Source organism: Poromitra crassiceps (assembly GCF_964638095.1).
Source record: "Poromitra crassiceps genome assembly, chromosome: 6".
Taxonomy (NCBI): domain Eukaryota; kingdom Metazoa; phylum Chordata; class Actinopteri; order Beryciformes; family Melamphaidae; genus Poromitra; species Poromitra crassiceps.
In genome coordinates, this window is record NC_139627.1 from 50,236,459 (window position 1) to 50,262,153 (window position 25,695).

General features: G+C 44.7%; 2 protein-coding genes across 2 annotated transcripts; both read right to left on the reverse strand.

Annotated features, from left to right (window-relative positions):
• Window positions 1-18: 18 nt before the first annotated feature.
• On the reverse strand, window positions 19-15,959 carry ddx18 (DEAD (Asp-Glu-Ala-Asp) box polypeptide 18). The gene is made up of 14 exons (XM_083638915.1): window positions 15,827-15,959; window positions 13,872-14,033; window positions 13,519-13,770; window positions 10,647-10,782; window positions 9,765-9,865; window positions 9,451-9,650; window positions 6,874-6,988; window positions 5,939-6,078; window positions 4,371-4,532; window positions 4,106-4,258; window positions 3,850-3,963; window positions 2,901-2,957; window positions 2,604-2,781; window positions 19-963 (listed from the first exon to the last, which is right to left on the reverse strand). Exons 1-14 carry the CDS (start codon window positions 15,930-15,932, stop codon window positions 818-820), a joined length of 2,022 nt encoding a protein of 673 aa, XP_083495041.1. The 5' UTR covers window positions 15,933-15,959; the 3' UTR covers window positions 19-817.
• Window positions 15,960-21,327: 5,368 nt separating this feature from the next.
• Window positions 21,328-24,474, reverse strand: LOC310777672 (uncharacterized protein). Its single transcript, XM_083638051.1, has 3 exons — window positions 24,246-24,474; window positions 23,283-23,443; window positions 21,328-22,036 (listed from the first exon to the last, which is right to left on the reverse strand). The coding sequence occupies exons 1-3, from the start codon at window positions 24,415-24,417 to the stop codon at window positions 21,641-21,643; spliced, it is 729 nt and encodes a 242-aa protein (XP_083494177.1). The 5' UTR covers window positions 24,418-24,474; the 3' UTR covers window positions 21,328-21,640.
• Window positions 24,475-25,695: the final 1,221 nt, after the last annotated feature.

Genomic DNA, 25,695 nt, shown 5'->3' on the forward strand with positions numbered 1-25,695 from the left:
CAATACTTTCAAGTTGGAAGTAAATATATTTAATATTCCAGGCAGGTGCAGTGAAATATTACTTTTAAGCAAAGTACAATTATTCTTGATCATAAAGTCCATGGTAGCAGACAGTCAGACGACAGGAATGCAGGGGCCATTGTTAATACAGAAAGCCCACAGTAAAGTGTCGACATTTACAAAATACCTGTTAGATAAATGACAGGAATAAAACTGAGTCTCAAGGATGTGAGAGTCAAACCACAGGGAAACATCAGGCTCCCTATTTACACTAAGTTGATATGAGAAAAGAGTCCTCGGAAGGGGAAAGGAGTCCAGGAAGCCATTGTGTGTGTTGGCTTGTAGAGAGCCAAAGTGAAATGTCACTTCCTGCTTCAGCACTGTACGAGAGATTTTCATCCGCCATTTATTTTTCCCATAGACATTTCGTAAAATGCTTATAAAAAAAAATAGTTTTACTTGGTCAAACCAAACGGTTCAGCTATATTTAGAATCGGGAGAGACCATAGAACATTTCACTCAGACCAAAACATCGAAAAAATATTTACTTTAAATCCGCAATTCTTTGACGTTTTGGGCCCAGTGAAATGTTATGCGGCCTCTCCTGTTTCTATATCTGAACCGTTTGGTTTGAACAAGTCAAACTATTTTTTACAAGCATTTTACAAAAAATGTCTATGGGAAAATAAATGGCGGATGGAAATCTCCGGTACAGTGCTGAAGCAGGAAGTGACGTTTCACTTTGGCTCTCTATGGGCACTCGGAAGGGGGAAAGGAGTCCAGGAAGCCATCGTGTTGGCTTGTATAGCGGCAGGTTTTAGCGGGAGAACTGCCTCTTGTCACTCCGGCCCTTGTTGACGTGCTTGAACACCTTGGACTTGTGCGCATTCTTGGATTTCTGGTAGCCGAAGCCGCCGCCGCCGCCTCGCTTCTGCATCCTCACTCCTTTGCTGCTGTGGACGTCTGGGGGCGGAGCAGAGGGTTAAGGGCAAAACACTGAAAGCTTTTGAGCCATGCTGGTTTCTCTCAAACAAATCCAACGCAAGACAGCAACTATAACTGTGTTCGATGATTAGTGGCGTTTTAAAGGGGAAGACCGTTTGTCGTTACAGGAGAGACATTTTAGACGCTCATTACCATTTAAAGCCACAAAAATGAAATGTGATGCTGAGGCTTTATGATGTTTGCGAACGGTCTAAACCAGCGGATTTCAAACTGGGGGGGGGGCGCGAGAGAGCTTCAGGGGAGGCATGGGGCGGGGGGGGAACAGAAAAGGGAGGGAAAAAATAAACTGGTAGCTAACGTCTAGCCTGGGTAAACCCAGCCTCCACGTCAGCTATGCATGTGGTGGTGGAGCAAAATCAAAAGTTATTTAATACCCATGAGAGAGGAGACAGCGTCTGGTGCGAGCAGAAAACGGAGAAGTATGACCCTGATCATTTATCGCTTGGATTTATATCGCTTGGATTTACATCGTTTGGTCCCGACGACGCTCCCCTGCCACAGCCCCACAGTGTATGCCCCACCTCTCCAAAAAAGGCTATAAAAGTCCTCATCCCCTTCAGCTCCACATACAGTACCTGTGTCAGTGCATTCGGCAGGATTAAAAGCAAGTAGCGGTCAAGACTGCAGGTAGAGGATGAGGTGCGTTTATTCCTTTGCACAGTGTGTCCATCGCTCGTATATTATGCGCATCAAAGACGCAGACTCGTTGTTCCCATTAAAGGAGGGGGTGACTGAGCAAAATGAGGGGACAAAATGCATCCGATTATTTGCCAAGAGCACATGCAAAGGATTTACGCAGTGTTGAGACATTGATATGAAAAGCAATGCTATGGTTCGCAGATATTGCCGAGAGCGCGCATTTTACACACATTTACATTTACGCACAATGGGTGAGACAGCTATGAAAAGCAGCTGTCTCACTCTCCACGGGGGGTGCACAGTGATGATGTTTGAAACAAGAAGGATAAAGATGGTTTACAATCTTAAAAAATAAAGATAAAAATGTTTACAACATTTTTACAACTCATTTTTATGCCTGAGCGCAACAGTAGTGTATATATATATGCATATATAAATATATATATTTGCATATATAAATATATTTGTATTTATTTTTGGGGGGGCGCGCCTGTCTACATGTCACTCTGCCACACTTTGAAAGCCCCTGGTCTAAACAAATGAACAGATGGGGGGATGAAAGTTGCCTGTGAACACAAAGGCATGTGATTTTATGTGACTTCAGCTTTTGGGGGGGGGGGGACATACATTTCCCTGCGACCCAACCAGGGCGCAAAATTAGCATGAGCCAAATGCTGGTCAAATTTGCAACCAGCTGGTAGATTTGCTTCACTCACCAGCCAAAAATAAACAATGGAAATCTATTGAGTGGCAGGTAAAATGAGAACATTCACCAGCCATTTAGCCGGTGGACAAAAACGTTACATTTTAGACCCTGGACCCAAGGGGGTGGGTGAAGATGGTTGGATGGATTTCCATTTAGCTCTACTGCTTTCTGTATTCCAGAGTTCATCCTGGAGCTTCAGACACAGAACTATTACAGTGTTCACTATGGTCCGTAGAACCACAGAAAAGGATACTGAGGTCGACGTAAGGGGGGACCTTGAACCCGAAGGAGATCGCCACCATGGGGAGGTTGAGCGTGTTGACGCTGTAGATCTGTTTGAGCGAGTGCGAGTCGTAAGCCCTCACGTACGACTTGTAGGCCTCCTGGGCGGACTTGTGCAGGTAATAGTTCTTTTCAATCAGCTTCTCCAGCTGAGGAACACAAGAGAGATTTTAGATTAGAGGACAACTATTTTCACCCGACTAGCAATACAAGATATCCTAAAACTCATGGCGCCTAACATGCATCACTGAGTCGAGACGTGTCTTACCTGGGACTGGATATCGGAGATTTTACTCCAGGAAAAGTCAAACTCACTCAATGGAACCTGGACAAAATGAGACCCGTGTAAATGGAGGAAAGTCCCACACAAAGACAATCATGGGTGTTAGTTTGACAAATATCTACAGTCAGCATCAACATCAGGTTTGTTGGACAAAATATAAACACAGGGAGGCGGGGCTAACTGGGGGGGGGGGGGGGGGGGGGGGCACTACACACTCATCCCCAACTAGTAGATTCCCACCTAGCCTCAACACGAGACTCAGCATTCATTCTTCAACTCGGATTAACGACCCCTTATTCCACTGCAAGCTTGGCTAAAATGGCTGCAAGCGACACACACACCTTATCAATCACAATAAAACTGTACCCACCTCCGACGCAATGTTGCTATCCAAGATTTGGGCGCCGTGGTATTCCCAAATATTGTGTCATTTCAACTGCTCCACAGTGCCGGATGTATCGCTTGGGTGCTCAGTGGTTGGTTGGGTGTACAGCACCGTTTACAATTTTGAGCATCTGCTCCGGCATGTGAACAAGGGCTCGGTATTTGAAAGTACGCAATATTGGGAAATACCATGGCACCCAACTCTTGGATGACAACATTGCGTCTGAGGTGGGTACAGTTTTATTGTGATTGATAAGGTGTGTGTCGCTTGCAGGTATTTTAGCCGAGCTTGCGATGGAATAAGGGACCGCTAATCCGAGACGAAGAATGAATGAGTCTCGCGTTGTCGTTTGTACTTTGTCAAAATTATTTTGAGGAAAAACTGTAATGGAAACACAGCTAGTGTTAAGAGTATCAGAGGATGGATTTCCCCTTAAATGCAATGCTAAAAAAGGTATAAAGACACACCAGCAGCATTGCGAGTCGGCCCGCTCCTCTGTGTTGTCTACATAGTTACAGCAGGAAGCAGCAGAACGTTTCAGCTGGTTACCTTGGCCTGTTTGAGGAAGCGTAAGAAGCCAAGTTCTTCAGGCCGGAGGATCAGGAGGGCGTGGCCTCGGCCGTTGATGCCTCGCGCCGTCCTGCCCACCCTGTGGATGTACTCCTAGTGGACATGAGAACAAACTGACATCAGCGCCGTTCTGCAGCCCACTCTCCTGGTCTCCAGGTCTCCTCACAGGTTCTCAAATCACAGCAACATTCAAGTGTTTCAAGGCATTCGGTCCAAATGAAAAAGGACGGGGCACCTTGGGGTCATCCGGGGGATCATACTGGACGATCCAGTCCACCTCGGGGATGTCCAGGCCGCGGGCCGCCACGTCCGTACACAGCAGGATGCCCGAGTCGGCGTTGCAGAACTGGAAGAAGGTGGTGGTACGCTTGGTCTGCTTCTGCTTCCCCTGGGGGATGAAATATAAAGAAACGCGTTTTACACAACTGCTGGCATCGGCTTTGCCTGCGGCATCTGTAAAAGCCATATGGACTCCACGCCTGATGAGGCACACGTCTTACATGGATGGCCAGGACGGGCAGGTCGATGTAGTTGAGCAGCTCGTAGTGGAATTTGACCGACATGCAGGAGGAGAAGAAGACCATCAGCTTCTTCTTGCGGTTCTTCTTCAGGAAGGTGAAGAGCAGCAGGAAGCGCTTCTCTGAGGGACACACCACATAACCCTGCAGGAACAGAGGAATCCCACCTCAAATCACTTTCTGGTCAGCTGGTTAGCACTTCTAGCAGACAATACAGTGTTGTGGAACAGCACCAGAGGCTTAAAGCAGCTACGAGCAACTTTTTCGATTGTTATTAAACAGTATAATTACAATATTGATGCATCACAGCTTACCTATAATAGTAGCTGAGACCAAAGCCGTGTGTATCTGAGATTGCTCCCTTAGGTGATTATTAAGTCTATGTCTGTCTAAACTCGCGTCAACAGGGGGCTCTCTAGAGAGACCGGACCGGGTAACCCGGAAGTGAAACGCGGAAGTGAAACGCAGCTGCCTGCCTACGCCATTCGCGCTGCCTAGCAACGCAGCATAAACATTGTGAACGTCACGCATACTCTCGGGAACATCTCTCGTTATATTCGAACAGGTTTTTTGGAAGTTATTTTGTGGTTATGGCCGAAGTGGCTGCTGCAAACCGTTTCATTTCACTTCCTGATCTGCCCTGGCTACAGACAGACTAACACTGGCCGATTCACTCGGGGTTCAAGCGAGACTACTCTGCGTTGGCCTCGTCGACTATTAGAGGTAAGATGTGATGCATTGATATTAAATTTATACTGTTTAATAACAATCGAAAAAGTTGCTCGTAGCTGCTTTAACATCACCAGATATTTCCAATACGTCACCAGATATTTCCAACACATCACCAGATATTTCCAATACATGTCCAGTATAATCCATGCTGCCTTTAAAATCACTGTTACGGTAACATAAATTCACTGACTACGTCCCACTTCATTTCTCCACCGCCGGGGCACTTTGACTTTCTCCATATTGTTGTTGTATGGACGGTTTGGGAAAGGGCGTCTCCGTCTTTGCAACTGGTCAGCTGGAAAAAGCGGTTCACGTCACCCGGCGCTTTTCTAAAAAAAGTTTAACATTTCGCAACTTTTCAAAGTTCTCCGCTATGAAGAAAGAAAACTCCGGTTGCAGCGTTTTTCGGGAGCGGCCGCCTTCTGTGCGCCTGGCGACCGCCTTGCCGCCACACGTCCTGTGGTTTTGTTTGAGGCTGTGATGTCAGCGTGAGGAAAACAAAGGTGTGCACACTGTAAAATACTCGACAAAGTAGTTAGGTGGAACTTGACATTTCTCAGGCGTTTCCTCCGGCTTCTTGTTGCAGGTGCGCTTCCTGCTAGCCGACGTTCCGAGTCTGCATCGATTGCGGACTCGCTATCGGAGAGTTTAACAAAAAATGATTGATGCATTGATTTGAAGTTAGAAAGCCAACTGTATTGTTTTGATAGGCAGACAGGATAGATAGATAGATAGATAGCCTCCATCAAGACAAAGCACTGAGTACATTTATCACAAGCCAAGTGTTGATACAGCAGAGATGTTGTTGTTGGCAGTACCTGCTCCAGGCCGTCAACAGTGGCGTTGTCCTTGTTGTCGTCCACCCCAACGTAAAGCGGCTCCTTCTTCAGCGAGATACGAGCCAAGTCCTCCACCTTACGGGTCTGAGTGGCCGAAAACAGCATCGTCTGTCTCTTCTCTGACGAACAAGGACAGAAACATTCAACACTGGTTTAGCGAGGGCAGGTCGGGTTAGAGCAGTGATACTCAACCTGAGGCTCTAGAGCCACATGTGGCTCCTTTATAGCTGGTTATGGCTCTTTTAAGTCCTACTTCAAATAAATAAATGTGTGGTGGCCTGCCGAAACCCTTCACATGGTGAAAATGTGAGATTTAGATTTTTTTTTTTATATTTCCATAAATTACACTATAACTCTCCCCTATGACTTTTTGAATGACTGAGATAACTCTCTCAGATCAAAAGTTACAAGTATTTTAGTCTGTTGTGTGTCTAAAAGTCAAACATGAGAAAAATGGCTTTTAAAAATTATTTTCTACAGTGGCATTCCCATTTTTTTAATTCAAAATAATTATTCGCCATGATGTACTACGGAGACGAAAGTTACCAAATCAGTCAAAATTTCAAAAATCTCTGCAAAACTTGTTTTCGACCTTTTCTTTGGCTCATTATCAACAATGTGTAGCAGTGACACATGAAGGATTCCCCCAGGCTGCCACACAGATAAAAAATAAATAAAACAATCAATCAATCAATCAATAAAATAAAAATCAATAAATAAAAAATTATAAAAAAAAATAAAGGGAGGAAAGGGACAATGTGTGGCTCCTGGCAAGGTTGTGTACCAGTGGGTTAGAGGTTTGAGTGACGACTTTAGTTTAAACTTGACCAAAAATAAAAACTCCATTAATTGAGTCACAGAATAAAGTGGTTTTGACAGAATAAAGTGGTTTTGACAGCAGTGCAGATACGTACTGGGCAGCAGTTTGATGATCTGCTTCAGTTCCTCCTCGAAGCCCACCTCCAGGATGCGGTCGGCCTCGTCAATAATCAGACACTGCAGGTTCTTGAACATGAACCCGGGGGTGTTCTGAAGGCAGGACAAAACAGGCAGCGATTAGAATGCTCCTCTCTGGGTAGAGAAGCCCCGCCCACAAAACAAACTGCGCTGCTCACTTCTCAAGAATTCAAATCAGCGATTGAAGCCATCTTGATACTTCAATGAATTGATACTTGAATTCCTATCCTCTTGCAGAAAATATTACAGAATGTAATGTAATGTAATGTTACAGAAAAATGTAATGTATAAAAATGTAATAAAAATGTAATAAAAATGTAAAAATGTAATAATGTAAAAATGTAATAAAAATGTAATGTTACAGAAAATATTCCACCAAACATAAGTTTGGTGGAATATTTTCTGTTTGTTCCTGCCATTTATACCCCGTTCAAGACAACTCGGACCGCCGGGAAAAATGCGTTCCGACCTGTAAAAAGTGAATTGAACGGTCGTTCAGGCCGGAATTACAGCTCGGAAATTCGGGTATCATCCGGAGCTCCGGTTTCTCCGAGTTGACGTCACAGCCACATCAAAATGGCAACTTGCATCGTTAATGTCAATCACAGAATTATTATAAAGACGTTTGTTGACGTTTTAACACACAATTTGGGGTCTTAATTATGTAATGTTAAAGTTTCATATGGGTTTGTGTCATCTTGTGTTTCGCTCTGTGTGAAATTCAGCATTCAGCATGTTCGGTTAGCATTGTTCACTAGTAGGTAGCTACCATGCTAACGCGGGTTGCTATAGCAACAGTTTGGTTTCCCCCCCCCCCCAAGCGGGAGGTGCAGCGTGAAACTTCCGTGTTGAAACTTACGGCGGTCCGAGTTGTCTATTAGAACTCACTCAGTGTGGATTGTTAGACGATGCTCAGTGCATAAACTGAACCATTAACAAATCAATTCAATGGAGGCACATGACCCTGCAACTGCTTAACACATTGAGTGCCACAGCGCTTCAGTAAAATTGTCTGGAGCCTGTGCCAGATTCACTTCCATTCAGTTGAAAACAGCTATAGAATTTTTTCTATTATGGCTATATTAACGGGGCTGGACTTTAATGAAACATTGAACACTCCTGCTTCTTCCAAAGAAGAAATTTTGTTTCTAGACAGTTCCATTATGAAATGACAGCCTCTCAAAAAAGTGCACTTTCAAGGGTTTTCTGTCGTTTTTTTTTACTTTCCAAGATATAGTCCCTTTTATGAATACCTTTTGCACTCTAATTTCGAGCACATTCACTGACTCTGGCTGGTGTTTTCTGATGTGGTGGCGTGTGGTGTGGTTTCTGTGCAGCCTGTGTGCCACACACCCCTCTCCCCCCCCCCTCTCCACCTCTGAGCTGCGGGCTCCTCCCCACACGCACAGAGTTTGTTTTCTCGACTCCGTTTTTGCCCCGGACAGATCCCAGCGCCCATCAAGGAAATGATGCGCGCTGGCAAACGCGACTGAACGAAAAGGCTTGGCCGTTCGGCTTCGGATGCTGGCTTTCTAGGAAATCGTGTGGAGATAGATAGAAGCATAAGAGCTCAGTTGTGAGCGCGGATGCAGCCGAGCCCACTGTCCGCTGTAGACAGAGCAATATATACGGCTCTGGCAGAAAGCATGCATCGGTTTCCACTTTGATCACGGCTTTCTCCGCTGTCTCCTGTACAAAGTAAAGGATCTGAGGTGGGTGGAGCAGCTCCTGTGACGATGTTTAAGGTGGCGCCGTGTGATCCCTTGAAGGGATTCATGCTCACTGGCTAGGTACGACCTTAAACAGCAGAATTATGGAATAATATGAATTATGATTTTAGGACGTCCACAGACGTCCTTGGCACTCCTCGTTACTTTTTTTTAGGACGTCCACAGACGTCCTTGGCACTCAATGTGTTAAGGTGCCGTGCACACACAGGACATGTATTTCACATAAGAACGCTTTGGAAATCACGTCGAGAGCGCTTCCAATGTGCACAAAACACAGCGCATGGAGCGTTTTTTGTGTGTTTTGTTTTTCCCTGCAGTCGCGTGCAGTACAGTTCAGGACGCAACGATCACACGGACGGTAGCCAGCTGGTTTCATCTGTTTGATGTGGTTCATTGTTCGCACTGGAAACATGAAAGCCAGATTATAGGAGTGACTGATGAGCAGCACGCTTTTCCTCCAAAAACCTTTCTCAGCTTGAGACGCCCAGAGCGCTCCGCCAAAAACACTAGCCGCCAAGAGCGCTTAAACGCCAGGTGCGCTCCTTGAAAGAGGAGAGCTTTCGGCCGTGTCCTTACCATAGAGAATGAATTGCAGAAAGGCGCTGGCTTCTTAAATACACACATCCTGTGGGCACGGCACCTAAATGGGTCAATTCTAGGCAGCATGGACGACTGAACTGTTTCAACTGGATCAATATTCTTATCAACTAATCTAGTGAATCAAGTAGCCTGTGCTTGTATTGGTTTGGGAATCAAAACGAGTGCCCGTGGAAAAGGTGTTGGGGAGGAATGGCGGCGGCTGACCTGCAGGTGGTCGAGCAGTCGGCCGGGCGTGGCCACCAGGATGTTGACGCCGTTGGCGAGTCTCTGGGCCTCCGCCGAGCGGTTGCTGCCTCCCATGATCAGGCCGTAGGTGTGCACGTGGTGCGTCATCAGCTCCTTCATCACGCCGTACGTCTGCATCGCCAACTCGCGCGTGGGGGAAAGGATCACTACGCCCGTGCCTGGGAGGGGCAGGAGAGGTAGCAAATTACAGTCGGGACACACAAGTCACTTTTTATGAAGCGCAATGATGGGCAAGGCGCCAATTCATTTGAACAAATCAGCCCAAGTCTTACCGTTCCGGGGCATGAACTTGAGTTTGTAGATGAGCTCTATGGAGGGGATGAGGAAGGCCAAGGTTTTGCCACTTCCTGTCTTAGCAGCAGCCAGGACGTCCCTACAGAGAGCAAACCAATCAAGAGACACAGCGCCATTATCCACACCGCCACAAGGGGCTGCTTATTGGACGTCATCGAGGCGTTTTGTCAAGAGACTTTGATTCTGCTGCCAATCTGACCGATAACTGTATTGATGTGTTTTCTAAACATCTCTTCATATTGCAATGTCTTAAAGGAACACTCCGCCCATTTGAGTTGACCCTAACCCTTTGAGTTAGTGTGGACCAGTGACATCACTGGTCCACACTAACTCAAATTAATAACTCATTAACTCAAATCAACTCTCAATAACTGTCAAACTAGATGAATGATGAATAGTTTGACAGTTATTGAGAGTTGATTTGAGTTAATGAGTTATTAATTTGAGTTAGTGTGGACCAGTGATGTCACTGGTCCACACTTTAACACTCAATAACTGTCAAATTAAACGACAGACTTCAAAACAGTTTACAGTTGTCTGATATACTACTGATGTTCTAATGATACAAAGCTGGTTGAAAATGGGCGGAGTGTTCCTTTAAAGCAAATTCACTGGCCGCATGGATCAGCTGCCAAAAGATTAAGAAAGAAAGAAAGAAAAAGTCTATGGGAGTTTAACTCTTAACCCATTGATACCTGATGCAGCATTTGCGTGTAATATCCCTCATTTGTGTGTGTATCCCTTTAAGACCACGAACTGCGTCATACGCGGTTCACGGTCTTAAAGGGATACACACACAAATGCTGCATCAGGTATCAATGGGCTCAGCTGCAACCAAAGCAGGAGAATGTGTGACTGACCTTCCCTCCAGCAGCGGACGGATGCTTTTGTGCTGGATCTCGGTCATGTGGTCGAAGCCCATCTCCTTCACTCCCCTCAGCGTGCTCTCACTCACCAACTCAGCAAGAGAGGCGAACGAGGTGTCCTCAAACGCCCCTGAGATGATGAGGAGTCAATTGTTAAAAATGGATAGGAATAATAGGAAGAAGTTATTTTCTGACAGCAGATCCCACTTGGAAACCGATGAAGCATGCCTGTATGTAAAGAACGCCCGTCTTTGCCTTAGGAGCGCAAGAGAAGCAACCGTGGGGAAACTAGTCACAATTAAATGTATGAATGAAAATATTCCTCACTAATTCAGCGATCTCAAAAGTAGCATGTCCTTGCTAGACTCAGCTCTCAGTCTTAATCCGTTTCACTACTGTAAGACTGAGAATATTACTATTTCAATCTTTTCATAACGTTAGGTGGCGCTGTTGGAAGCCTTGCATCGGAAAACCAATCATGAGTGTTGTGGGCGGGTCTGCTTTCTGGGGGCAGTGACGCTCATGCGGAACCGGTGTCTCGCAAAACATCGCCGCGTTTGCGGAGAAACATATTAATCACCTAGAAACAAACATAACCTGTTAATAGGACGTGTTTCATCCGGCCCCGGCGGCTAGAGGTCTTTCCCCCAGCGATAAGCCCGACTCCCGAGGCCAACGTTACAGAGCCTGCTGACTTCACATCGCTTCACAGTGGCAAGCGGACCACTTGCGGGTAGGACAAATTATTGTAAAATAAACAACAGGTATAAACTCTCTTTGCAGCACATCAGTGTCTTGCTCTATATTGGAACTATGAAACATTGCATTGCCGCTACCAAATAAAATTCTAATAATAAATGTAGGCGTGTCTGCTGCCGGCCGTTCTCGCCGGGCTCTGAACCAGATTTGGAACAGTAAATTTCCAGACATTTGGTGGTTAGGTGGCGCTGCTCACCAAACGTCTGGAAACCGACACTATGTCCTTGCAGGTGCTGATGGGGTGAATCACTGACGACTCCTCCCAAACACAAACACAAACCACAACAGTCAATGTATGCCTTAGTTGACACCCCATTCACTATGGAAACACTGAACGGGCAACACATAAAGGCAAAATAAGACATTTTCAAAGTGGCTGAAATCTGCTCCTATGCTCTGGTACATCTGATCTCTCTTTCTATTAGGGGTGGGGGAAAAAATCGATTCACCTAAGTATCGCGATTTTTAATGTCACGATTTTTTGGATCGATCTTTTATTCCAGAATCGATAATCGCAAATTAAAAAATTTTTTTTTTTTTTTTTTTTTTTTTTGGGTGCTTGCAGTCAGGCCACTCACTGAACAGCAGGCCAGGCGCCGCCTACTGGTTTACTAGTGGTTTTATTACTTTATTAGTTAGTCTGAAGTAATAATTACACTTCAGGGTTAAAGTGGGTGCATCTCATTGTAAAATTGGACCCAAATCTGGCTTCAAACGGCCCAAATTTCACGCGCGTTGGCCCATATCGGCCTGGCCTGCTTGGTATCTAATGCCCGGCCTGAATTATGATCCCAGTCCGCCCCTGTTTTTAACTATATCGCCCAGCCCTACTCATGATATATAATATACAGTCTCTAGTGTATGATTCAACTTTTCCCATGTTCTAATCTAGTGTAAAAAAGCAAACAAACTGAAAAAATAAAAGAAAAAAATAAACAAAAATCGCAATAAATCGTAATATCGAATCGCAATAATCGTAGAATCGCAATAATCGTGAATCGCAATATATATCGAATCGGCACCAAAGTATCGTGATAGTATCGAATCGGGAGATAAGTGAATCGGCACAGCCCTACTTTCTATATATATATATATATATATATATATATATATATATATATATATATATAGATATATATATATAGATATAGAATAACTTGTACAATAATAATTGTACAATAATTTGTCCTACCCGGAAGTGGTCCGCTTGCTACTGTGAAGCAGTATATATATATATATAACTGGTGTTTCATAACCAGTTAAAAGTCCCCCTTCACTACTTTAACTGATCGTCAGCCACGTTAATGACCGATTAATTGATTAAGCCATTTCTCTCTCTCTCATTTATATATATATATATATATATATATATATATATATATATATATATATATATATATATATATATATATATATGTAAGGGATAATGTATATTGAGGCGGTGATTACGGGGGAAATAATGACCGACAGGTGGATTGAGCCCGACGCGTAGCGGAGGGCTTAATCGTTCAGCTGAAGGTCATTATTTCCCAGTAATCACCGCCTCAATATACATTATCCCGCTTAGAACACGGCCTACAACTAAATCATTCAATAATCTGACAAAAATAATTATTCAAATATATTTTTTAATAGCGTTTTCAACGACAAAGCGGTTTCATTCGTAATTGGCACACAAGACACCACAGCTGCAACTGGTTGGCCTAATTAGTAGTGGCTTGCTGACAAAAGGCTCTTATCAACTGATTAATCCAGGTGTGGCAGAGCAGCGGTCGGTTGTCGAGAAATAATGACCGGTGAATATTGTTGATTGACCAATCAGAATCGAGTATTCAAGAGAGCCGTGTTCTAAATATATATATATGTATTTTTTCTGTTGCTTTTTTACGTTTTTGCTCATGGCCCCACACTCAGCAGACAGCTCTCTGTGCCTGCCGCGGCTGGAGTGCAGTTCTCCTATCTCGGTGCGTCCAGAGTGCTTTACCCAGTACACTGACTGTATGCGAGTACCTCATAGGACCCCACTTCAAAACAAAACAAACTACCCCTTTAAGATTTGCCTTTCTACTAAGTAGCCAAATAGACGTTTAGCTTAGCTGTTCAATACCTGTCAAGCCAGTTGGTAATTCAGGTCCATCCTCCTCTTCATCATCCGCTTCTTTTTCTCCATCTCTAGATTCCTCCTCGTCGTCCTCCTCGCCCTCATCATCATCATCCTCCTCTTCATCCTCCATCTCATCATCCTCTTCCTCGTCCCCAGCTGCCTCTGGACTGCCAGCGGTCTGTTCAGCATCTTCTGCCACATCTACTGCCTCTGCTTCTTCCTCTGCTTCATTCTGTGTTTTGTTCTTCTTCCCCCCTAGAAAGAGGATTACATTCACATGAAATACCACAAACATGTTGTTTGTCGATTCTAATCTGGCAAACTCTGCGGACTCCAAACCAAACACAAACCGTTACCTGGTGATTCAGCAGCGCTGGCGAGCTTCCTTTTCTTCTTCTTCAAAGGAGTTTCTTCTGTGGCTGCTTCTTCCACCGGGACGTCCTCCTGCTTCTTCTGTTGCTTCTTGGGCTTGGCGTCTGCCGTTTCCTCACAACACTCCTCTACCAGCTTGTGTGGTTCTACCGGGAGAGGAATCACAATGAAACGCATCATTGGCTAATTTGCCAGGTCGGTGACAAGAGTAGTCGTATGGTTACAATATGAGACAATATACAGACAAACTAAGAAAATATGTTAAAAAAAGGTGTAACAGTTAGCAAGCTAGTGGGAGAGACAGTACAAGGAGTAAGGTTAGCCAACGTTAAATAAGATAACAATGACAATAGGATAAATACCAGCTCTAAGAAAAAGCAAGACTTTAACTAGCCCCATATGTTCCTCGTTGGCATCGCCAAGAATGGCTCCGCGACAGCATCACATAACGTTAGTAATATAGGAAATTGTAGGTACCAACCCAAGTGGTTGTAAAAAGAGAGTCCCGCACACTGTCCAAACTTGCAATAAAGACTGTTTATTGTGACGTTTCGGTCTCTGACCTTTTTCAAACAAAAGCAGGGTGTGTTTGATATTACTATGATGCTGCACCGCTTGTACACGGCAAGCAAACATGAAATACTCAAACTCCCAAGGTTCCTGTCGGCACTGGGACGCCTCTCGTCTCCTAAATTCTGCACAGGCTGTCAAAACACTGCTTTTAAACGGTTGTTTCAACCGTCGAATATCATTTTAACACCGCCGACCAATGACCATACTACTGGCTTCCGTGAGGAGAATATTATATCTTCGGATCTGCGATTGGACGTCGGAGACGGGTAAAAAAGCGTTTTAAATCACTTGGTACCTCACATTTCCTATACAAACGTTATGCGACCGAGTCCCAGAGCGAGAGGCGATGGAACGTACTGGGGCTGGACTTTAAAAAGTTTAAAATGTCGACTAACGTTTATGAGCCAACACAGAGCTGTGAAGGCAGTAAGGTAACGTTAGCTAACCATAACATTGACTTAACGCTATCGGACAGTAGCCCCATATTTCCCCTGTTCTCCGTGATCCACTGAATCAGGGTCACACAGCATCCCATAAGGAAATTGGGGGGGTTGAGAGTTTAAAACGCTCTCCTACCCGTCCGATGTCTGATGCAGATCCAAACACATAATTATCCCCCTACAGAAGCCTGTAATATTGGCGGGGCTGTTAAACTTATATGCCTGCGTGAAACAGAAATGTGCAAATGTCAGCTGTGTCTTTCGACAGCCTGTACCGAATTTAAAGCAGGGTCAGGTGTGTTTGACCTAACTATCATGGTACGCCGCTTGCATGTGGCAAGAAAACAACATTGCAGACACAGGGATACAGCAGCACAGTGGTCAAATTGAGCGCACCTGGGAAGCAAAACATGTCATGAAATACTCAAACTCCCAAGGTTCCTGTCGGCACTGGGACGCTTCTCCTCTCCTAAATTCGGCACAGCCTGCGGAAAGACTGCTATTAAACGGTTGTTTCACACAGGAATATCATTTTAACAGCTCCGCCTATATCACTGGCTTCCGTAGGGAGATTATTATATCTTTGGGATCTGCGATCGGACGTCGGAGACGGGGATGAGAGCCATAATGGGGCTAATCGGACAGTAACTGTGACTGATAACGTCAACGTCACTGTATAACGTTATTGATCATGTCAGATATTGGTTATCCTAACCAGTCGATTGTGCATGACATAACAGTAATGTTAGCTACGTCTGCATGTTTCATCCAAAGATCGAACATTTAGCTTATGATCAAATAGCAAAAATAAAGCGTGCTGCGATTAGCTAGCTAGCGTTAGCTAACGTTAGCATGTGGAGGATTTAGAAGTCGCGTTTGAGAAAGGCAGCGATAACAGAGTATGTTTTATTTGCTGTAACACTCACCAGTCTCTTCGTCTTGTCTGTGGCCCTTCATCAGTTTGCGCTCTTTGTTCTTATCATTTCTTTTCTGAATTTTCTTCCGGAGAAGTTTCATCTGTAGGTCCGCCATGGTTACAGCTGCTACTGGGCACCACGTGTGGCGTTCAGGACCCCCTCAGATAGTATGGCTGTGCATCGCCTGAATGGAAAAAAAGGACCTCTGCTTAGCTGTCATTCATAATGCCACGCTTTACAGTGATGATGCTGTCGCTGTGAGCAATTTATAATGTGTATAAATAATTCATACAGTCATGCACATGCGCTACTACCAGCCTGGCCTTCACAGCGGCCACCAGGATTAAAGTGAAAGTAACTCTGGTTTGCTGACATGATTGTGTTATGGAGAGAAAAAGCTGAGCCCACATTTTAAATGCAAAAGTGAAATACCCACAGCTATGACTACAGCATATTGGAGCAAGATATGAGTGTCTTCCAGTCAAAATGAACCACTTTAGACCACAGACCGTCTATGAGCCAGTCAGTCTATTTTTGCTGTCTGTCTAGTGTAGTGTATACGCTGTAAGTGGGGAGTGAAAGTCTAGAAAGGTGCTATAAAATCAATTATTATTGTTATTATTGAAACATCTGCTCAGACAAGTCCTTCCTTCTTGGTGCTAACTTTTAATAAATGAGGACAACAATGAAATGAAACTGTCTATCCATTCCTTGTTTTACTGGGGACCAGTGTTGGGCAAGTTACTGAAAATTGGTAATTAGTTACAGCTACTAATTAGTTAGATTACTAGTTACTGCAAGAAGTAGTTAAGTTACAGTTACTTAGTAACTAGTTGCTCCCCAACACTGCTGGGGACCCCCTAAAAGGAGCCCTGACACTATCTGGCACTTAAACGTTCCACTACTTTAGCATGAGAGTTTCTCATTTATGGAAATATCAAAAAAACTAAAGGATGATTCAAAAGACACATTTTTCTCTTTATAATCATTTATAATGACAGTGTTGCCTCTTCTGGTTCCCTGTCTGTTTTGATCTCAGACATCAGACATCAAATCAGACATCAGAGTCAATCAGTGAATCAATCCATCATCCCTACCTTCCCTCACTCTGCAGCTGCTTGTTGCCTCTGTCCTGTGTGTGAGGTAAGTCTGTCTCTGTCCTGTGTGTGAGGTAAGTCTGTCTCTGTCCTGTGTGTGAGGTAAGTCTGTCTCTGTCCTGTGTGTGAGGTAAGTCTGTCTCTGTCCTGTGTGTGAGGTAAGTCTGTCTCTGTCCTGTGTGTGAGGTAAGTCTGTCTCTGTCCTGTGTGTGAGGTAAGTCTGTCTCTGTCCTGTGTGAGGTAAGTCTGTCTCTGTCCTGTGTGTGAGGTAAGTCTGTCTCTGTTCTGTGTGTGAGGTAAGTCTGTCTCTGTCCTGTGTGTGAGCTAAGTCTGTCTCTGTCCTGTGTGTGAGGTAAGTCTGTCTCTGTCCTGTGTGTGAGCTAAGTCTGTCTCTGTCCTGTGTGTGAGGTAAGTCTGTCTCTGTCCTGTGTGTGAGCTAAGTCTGTCTCTGTCCTGTGTGTGAGGTAAGTATGTCTCTGTCCTGTGTGTGTGAGCTAAGTCTGTCTCTGTCCTGTGTGTGAGGTAAGTCTGTCTCTGTACTGTGTGTGAGGTAAGTCTGTCTCTGTCCTGTGTGTGAGCTAAGTCTGTCTCTGTCCTGTGTGTGAGGTAAGTATGTCTCTGTCCTGTGTGTGTGAGCTAAGTCTGTCTCTGTCCTGTGTGTGAGGTAAGTATGTCTGTCCTGTGTGTGAGGTAAGTCTGTCTGTCCTGTGTGTGAGGTAAGTCTGTCTGTCCTGTGTGTGAGGTAAGTCTGTCTCTGTCCTGTGTGTGAGGTAAGTCTGTCTCTGTCCTGTGTGTGAGGTAAGTCTGTCTCTGTCCTGTGTGTGAGGTAAGTCTGTCTCTGTCCTGTGTGTGAGGTAAGTCTGTCTCTGTCCTGTGTGTGAGGTAAGTCTGTCTCTGTCCTGTGTGTGAGGTAAGTCTGTCTCTGTCCTGTGTGTGAGGTAGGTATGTCTCTGTCCTGTGTGTGAGGTAAGTCTGTCTCTGTCCTGTGTGTGAGGTAAGTCTGTCTCTGTCCTGTGTGTGAGGTAAGTCTGTCTCTGTCCTGTGTGTGAGGTAAGTCTGTCTCTGTCCTGTGTGTGAGCTAAGTCTGTCTCTGTCCTGTGTGTGAGCTAAGTCTGTCTCTGTCCTGTGTGTGAGGTAAGTCTGTCTCTGTCCTGTTTGTGAGCTAAGTCTGTCTCTGTCCTGTGTGAGGTAAGTCTGTCTCTGTCCTGTGTGTGAGGTAAGTCTGTCTCTGTCCTTTGTGTGAGGTAAGTCTGTCTCTGTCCTGTGTGTGGGGTAAGTCTGTCTCTGTCCTGTGTGTGAGTCTCTGTCCTGTGTGTGATAAGTCTGTCTCTGTCCTGTGTGTGATAAGTCTGTCTCTGTCCTGTGTGTGAGGTAAGTCTGTCTCTGTCCTGTGTGTGAGGTAAGTCTGTCTCTGTCCTGTGTGTGAGGTAAGTCTGTCTCTGTCCTGTGTGTGAGGTAAGTCTGTCTCTGTCCTGTGTGTGAGGTAAGTCTGTCTCTGTCCTGTGTGTGAGGTAAGTCTGTCTCTGTCCTGTGTGTGATAAGTCTGTCTCTGTCCTGTGTGTGAGGTAAGTCTGTCTCTGTCCTGTGTGTGAGGTAAGTCTGTCTCTGTCCTGTGTGTGAGGTAAGTCTGTCTCTGTCCTGTGTGTGAGGTAAGTCTGTCTCTGTCCTGTGTGTGAGGTAAGTCTGTCTCTGTCCTGTGTGTGAGGTAAGTCTGTCTCTGTCCTGTGTGAGGTAAGTCTGTCTCTGTCCTGTGTGAGAGGTAAGTCTGTCTCTGTCCTGTGTGTGAGGTAAGTCTGTCTCTGTCCTGTGTGAGGTAAGTCTGTCTCTGTCCTGTGTGTGAGGTAAGTCTGTCTCTGTCCTGTGTGAGGTAAGTCTGTCTCTGTCCTTTGTGTGAGGTAAGTCTGTCTCTGTCCTGTGTGTGAGGTAAGTCTGTCTCTGTCCTGTGTGAGAGGTAAGTCTGTCTCTGTCCTGTGTGTGAGGTAAGTCTGTCTCTGTCCTGTGTGTGAGGTAAGTCTGTCTGTCCTGTGTGTGAGGTAAGTCTGTCTCTGTCCTGTTTGTGAGCTAAGTCTGTCTCTGTCCTGTGTGAGGTAAGTCTGTCTCTGTCCTGTGTGTGAGGTAAGTCTGTCTCTGTCCTGTGTGTGAGGTAAGTCTGTCTCTGTCCTGTTTGTGAGCTAAGTCTGTCTCTGTCCTGTGTGTGAGCTAAGTCTGTCTCTGTCCTGTGTGTGAGGTAAGTCTGTCTCTGTCCTGTTTGTGAGCTAAGTCTGTCTCTGTTCTGTGTGAGGTAAGTCTGTCTCTGTCCTGTGTGAGGTAAGTCTGTCTATGTCCTGTGTGTGAGGTAAGTCTGTCTATGTCCTGTGTGTGAGGTAAGTCTGTCTCTGTCCTGTGTGAGGTAAGTCTGTCTATGTCCTGTGTGAGGTAAGTCTGTCTCTGTCCTGTTAGCGAGCTAAGTCTGTCTCTGTCCTGTGTGTAAGGTACAGTAAGTCTGTCTCTGTTCTGTGTGAGGTATGTCTGCCCTGTGTGAGGTAAGTATGTCTCTCTCCTGTGTGTGAGGTCAGTCTCTCTGTCCTGTATGTGAAGTAAATCTGTCTCTGTCCTGTGTGTGGGGTAAGTCTGTCTCTGTCCTATGTGTGAGGGAAGTCTGTCTCTGTCCTATGTGTGAGGGAAGTCTGTCTCTGTCCTGTGTGTGAGGTAAGTCTGTCTCTGTCCTGTGTGTGGGGTAAGTCTGTCTCTGTCCTGTGTGTGAGGTAAGTCTGTCTCTGTCCTATGTGTGAGGTAAGTCTGTCTCTGTCCTATGTGTGAGGTAAGTTTGTCTCTGCCCTGTGTGTGAGGTAAATCTGTCTGTCCTGTGTGTGGGGTAAGTCTGTCTCTGTCCTGTTTGTGAGCCAAGTCTGTCTCTGTGCTGTGTGTGAGGTAAGTCTGTCTCTTATGTGTGAGGTAAGTCTGTCTCTGCCCTGTGTGTGAGGTAAGTCTGTCTCTGTTCTGTGTGTGTGAGCTAAGTCTGTCTCTGTGCTGTGTGTGAGCTAAGTCTGTCTCTGTGCTGTGTGTGAGGTAAATCTGTCTCTGTTCTGTGTGTGTGAGCTAAGTATGTCCTGTGTGTGAGCTAAGTCTGTCTCTGTGCTGTGTGTGAGGTAAGTCTGTCTCTGTTCTGTGTGTGTGAGCTAAGTCTGTCCTGTGTGTGAGCTAAGTCTGTCTCTGTGCTGTGTGTGAGGTAAGTCTGTCCTGTGTGTGAGCTAAGTCTGTCTCTGTGCTGTGTGTGTGAGCTAAGTCTGTGCTGTGTGTGAGCTAAGTCTGTCTCTGTGCTGTGTGTAAGGTAAGTCTGTAATAAGTGGTTTGAAGGGTCCTTGCATGGACAGACCATCTGTGTTCCCCATGTGAGTCATTATGGTCGGTCTGTCTCTCACTCACTTTGCAGAGACAGAAGATTATGGAACAAAATTAGTGCATAGCAGAGGTTGTATTCCAGTTGCACACATTTGAATTTGTCATGGTCACATTGAATTAAAAAACGTATTTCTTATTTTATTTTATAAATGCATTCAAAAATTACTTCTTTCGTAAGTCACAATTCACTAATATCCGTTTTATATCAAGGTTCAAGGAAAAATCCAAAATGTGGCACAAGAAAGCTCAACAGGCCAAAAATATAACAAAAGAGAAAAAAATTGCATCTTGGGTACTTTTAACAGATTTAATCACAAATGATATAGTACATGTGCAACTGAAACAGTTCATCAAACAATGTAGATCTTCATAAATACACCAGGGGAACAAATTATACCAAGGTTTCCAACCAGGGTTATTCCCGGCGCAGGTTGATTTTGTGTCTGAAAGGGTAACCCGGGTTGCTTAACTCAGCTAGGCGACCCACCTGCGTTCCTATTTGTTAGGCTAATATGCTAGCTAGGCTAATTGTTATGCATCTCTCCCGGGTTGTGTGTTGTGACCCAGATCCTATCTGAATTGCCATGACCATGTCATGATTAACCCATGTGGACTGACTCGGTGTGAATTGACAAAAAAGGGTTGAACATGGGTCAAGTAAACCCAGGTCATTGGTATGAAAACCCATAATTTGATCCCTTAAATGTCCTTAATTTCCTCATTATATAAACATGAATTATCCATTAAAAATAACATCGCTTTGACTAGAAGTGCACTCTGAGAGTGTAGACCTATACGCCAAGGCCAATACCCCAGTCTGCTATGATATGCACATTTTGTGAGTCGGATCAGAACCCCAACCCTGACCCACCACATCCCCCCCAGCCACTCCCCCTACATCTCGAACCCTGACTCTGTACGACCTTCCTTTCTCAAGCTACGGCCCCTTTTCCCTATCCCCACCCCCTTCCTTGACCCGAATCGGATCGGCTCCGCGCCAAAATCTAACGGGTTCTTCCTTGGCCCGTGCTACACCCTTCCACCAAACTTCATGAAAATCGGCCGTGTCGTTTTTTTCCGTAATCATTTCTCCCACGTCTCGGTGTGAGAGCTCAAACTGAACGGAGACAACTGAATTACTTCAAAGTTCAATTAAATCATAATAATTACATTGAATTTCAAGCCGCGCCGCAATCAAATTGTCCCTTAAAAAAATCACTTTTGGAATCAAAAGGTTTCAGCGTGGTCGCGACAGATTTCAAACCCGTGCAATTCAAATACAATCCCTGGTGAGCTGTCGCCGTATAGGTTTGGGTCAGACCCGTTTGGGTCAGACCTGTTTGGGTCAGACCCGTCGCCTCTGCACGTCCCGCTCCACCGCTTTGAACACTACGTCGGTGATGTCCCTGCGGAGCCTCATGAGCACCATGGAGTCTTTGATGTGGTGCATGTCGGCCAGCATGACCGTCACAAACTGGCTCAGCACGTCGTGTTTGGGCCCGTCGCCCAGCGGCTCGGGCGGGCCGTCGTCGTACGGACAGGTACAGCTCAGAGACGCGGCGGCTTCTGTGAGCGGAGGCTGCGAAGGCGGGCGGGGGAGCGCCGCGGCGTTTGGGGGCGAGGCGGCGAAGTGGGGATCTGGACCGAACACGTCTGTGCGTAGCGGGCTGCCGAACACGCTGCCCGTGTCCACGCTGCCTTCGGTTTCCTCCTCGTCTTCGTCGTCCTCCTCATCCTCGTCCTGTGAACAGTGACAAGGAAGAGTTGGAATGACGTGAAAAGAAAAAAACACTAGCAAGACTCTTAAAGGAACACTCCGCCCATTTTCAACCAGCTTTGTATCATTAGAACATCAGTAGTATATCAGAAAACTGTAAACGGTTTTGAAGTATGTCATTTAATTTGACAGTTATTGACTGTAACTCAAATTAATAACTCATTAACTCAAATCAACTCTCAATAACTGTCAAACTAGATGAATGATGAATAGTTTGACAGTTATTGAGAGTTGATTTGAGTTAATGAGTTATTAATTTGAGTTAGTGTGGACCAGTGACATCACTTTAACACTCAATAACTGTCAAATTAAATGACAGACTTCAAAACAGTTTACAGTTTTCTGATATACTACTGATGTTCTAATGATACAAAGCTGGTTGAAAATGGGCAGAGTGTTCCTTTAAGGCATATATGTGGTTCCTTACTTCAACTGAGAATGTGTGGCAAGTTTGCAATTCAATTTTCAGAATTGAATTAGAATGACAGCAAACCAGAATTGAGTTACATGAAATTCCACTTCTAAGAGTTTGCCTTGACTCGCTAAACCTTACACGTCATACATTACCAATCAAATAAAAGACACTTCAACAAATCGAACAACATTCACCCATAATGTATGTGTTTACGGTTACATGTTCTGCATCAACTACCACCTGAAAAAATATGATTTTTAGTTTTGAATTATAACACCGCGTGCAATCTCAGATTATGTGGTAAAAAATAAACAAAAACAGAACATGGGATTCACAGGATTTTAGTTTGGCCTTTTTCACACCGTCGAACCCAGAAAACGGTGCATCTGTGGCAACTTTGCACAAAATTGAATGATGTATGAATAAAGTGGAATAAAGTCCCAGACCTCGTCTCCAACTTCCAAGTCCTCAAAATGAGTCCCAGGAGTCCTGCACGAGTACCGCAACACTGACATGACGATGCAAGAGCCTGAATTTACCTTTTTCACAGTAGCCATTTTGTGTCTACAATGCAGGGTAAACACGGCTACAACAACCAAAACATTAACGAGGGTTTCCAACCTTTTCGGTGTTCCAGTGCTGGGGGGGCCCTCATTCATGTTTTGGTTGCACCTTGTGTTTACCGTGCCTTTTTAGACACAAAATGGCTGCTGTGAAAAAAAAGCCCATTGACAATGAATCCTTTATGAATTGACCCCCTGACCCCTGCAGTGATGTGACCCGATGACGACTCACCTCCGGAGCGTCGGTCACGTTCCGCTGGACGATGTGGGGCTTGAGGAAGCTCAGCTGCGCCTTCAGCATGCGTTTCCTCCTGGTCGTGATCTTCTCCGGGTGACCTATCAACCTGCCGTACTGCGTGCGGAGGGACCTGGCTCTTCTCTCCACGTCGGATACTGCGAGGTTACAACCAGACAGCTGTGGTTAAGTTCCACAGTGTGGAGGAGGGAGACACTATCTGAAGGCACTTATGAAATGGCACATCTGTCATCACTGCTGGACACACTATTGAGAGAAATAGGAGAGACATGAAACATTTGAGCATTATGGCTCTAGTTGTTCATTTGCATTTCACCTCAGACAAGACAGGACACTGATTTCAAGTTTGAAATTTACCTCGATTTGCTAGAAAGGTGAACAATATTTCACCTTTTGCTAACTAGGGCGCTGCTAGATGATGTCACTAGCTTGACTGTACAGTACGGGACAGTACAGTAGTAAGGATTTTAAACGTTTTGATGAATCAACACAACCACAAGCCAAGTCAGAAACACAACAGCAATTATGCTGTGAGCCTGTTAGAATTAAAAATCCTTACTACCAACACTTAACTAGCTTGTACTCCACTACTGTACTGTACTGTACTACAGCCAACCTAGTGACATCATCCAGTAGTGCCCTAGTAATTGCTTGGCCATATTTTAATAACAAAAAAGAGCACTACTCAAGAACATTTATTCGTTTTCATAGATTTTTACGACATTGTATTTTCCTCCACATTTTACAGGAACCGTCATAGGCTGCTGGAAAGTGGGAACCCTGAAAATTCAACAGAGCAACGTTACCTGAATCGTATGATCTGAATATGCGTCCTGATGAAGGGCTAAAAGGCAGGCTAACATGGGGTCATTTCAGATGTTTTGGGAGAGAATATGGGGTCTAACATAAAGAAATAGAAAAAGCAGTATAGTTGCTTACCGTTCAGTCCCATGGATAACGAGAATTCAGACCACAGACGAGTTTTCAAATGTTTGTTTTGGTAAGATGCCTTTGAGGCATTGAAGAGACATTCGTGCTCTCTCCAGAATTCTATCAGTTTGTGGTCCACTTCATCCCGCCACTCGCGATCCGTTTGATCCTTCGATGCCATGATCTAAACAAGCAGGGCAATAACACACGGAATATAGATATAAACTAAGCAACAACACACTGGCAAGAGAAGGTAGCTCAAGCTAATGATAGCATAACCTGTCTGAGATTGTCGTTTCTTCTCCTTCAAATGCACACACTGCCATCTAACGGTCAGTATTGGGTACTCGCAATATTTTCCTCCCCAAACTGCATGCAGTTGACATGGATATAAAGTACAGACTTGAGGCCTCCAGACATTAAAAGAAAAAACGCAAACAAAACGCAAACAAATTGTTTATTGGGTAAAATACTCACGTGGACCCACTCCCACACACAGTGGTTAGAAATAAATAGGTTTCTAACCAATCCAAGAGCAAAAAGACAAAATATCCAGTGCCTTCTGCTCTTGTATTGGGGGTCATACTATGAAAAATTACAAAAATAATTGTCATTTAGCTGTTCATTTGTTATGAAATACCCTCAAATAAAAACCGATAGCCTCTACTTTGACCTTATTGTCATTCACTTCCAAAGTAATGAGGGTACTAGTGTGCCTTTCCCCCTGCAAGGTCACCTTGGCCTGGTGGTGCAGCTTCCCATCACCAATGACAGGAAATTGCTTGGTGAAAGAAAGAGCGCAACTAAAAAGACTTGCTTGGTCTGAAATAATTATTATTCAGGGTTTTTCTCATTTTAATAATAATAATAATACAACATTTGATTAAAAAAAACACCTTTATCAAACTCAAGGACACTATACAACATTTAGAAAAATGCAATAAAAAAGCAGAGTTGAGTAAAATAAAATAAGGGGAGGGGGGGGGGCAGTTATGAACCCTGGCTGTACTGAGGAAAGGCGAGTCTGAAGAGATGCGTTTTTAGTCTGTTTTTGAAAATGTTGATGGAGTCAAGAGTCACAGAGAGAGAAAGTGGGAGGGAGTTACAGAGCAGAGAACGCTCCGTCTTTGTTTCACCCTGTTTTGGTCAACATACTGCAGCTGGAAGTAGATATATACTGATGTACCAGAATTGATCCCCATGTCAAATTAAATACCACAATTGAAGCGTCGGCCGATACCAAGCATCGCAAGCAGCAATCAGATGGACTAATCTTATTGAAAAACATAGACTTCGATCATTATCTTAAGATGAATTGAGAGAGATTTTTTTCCCCCTCCATTCTGATCTTATACAAAGAATGAGGCAGTGTATTTGTTGGGGAGATTCTCTGATACCAGTAGCCTGGCATTGCCTCCATATATCAGATACCACATACAAATATCTGTATTGATGCTAA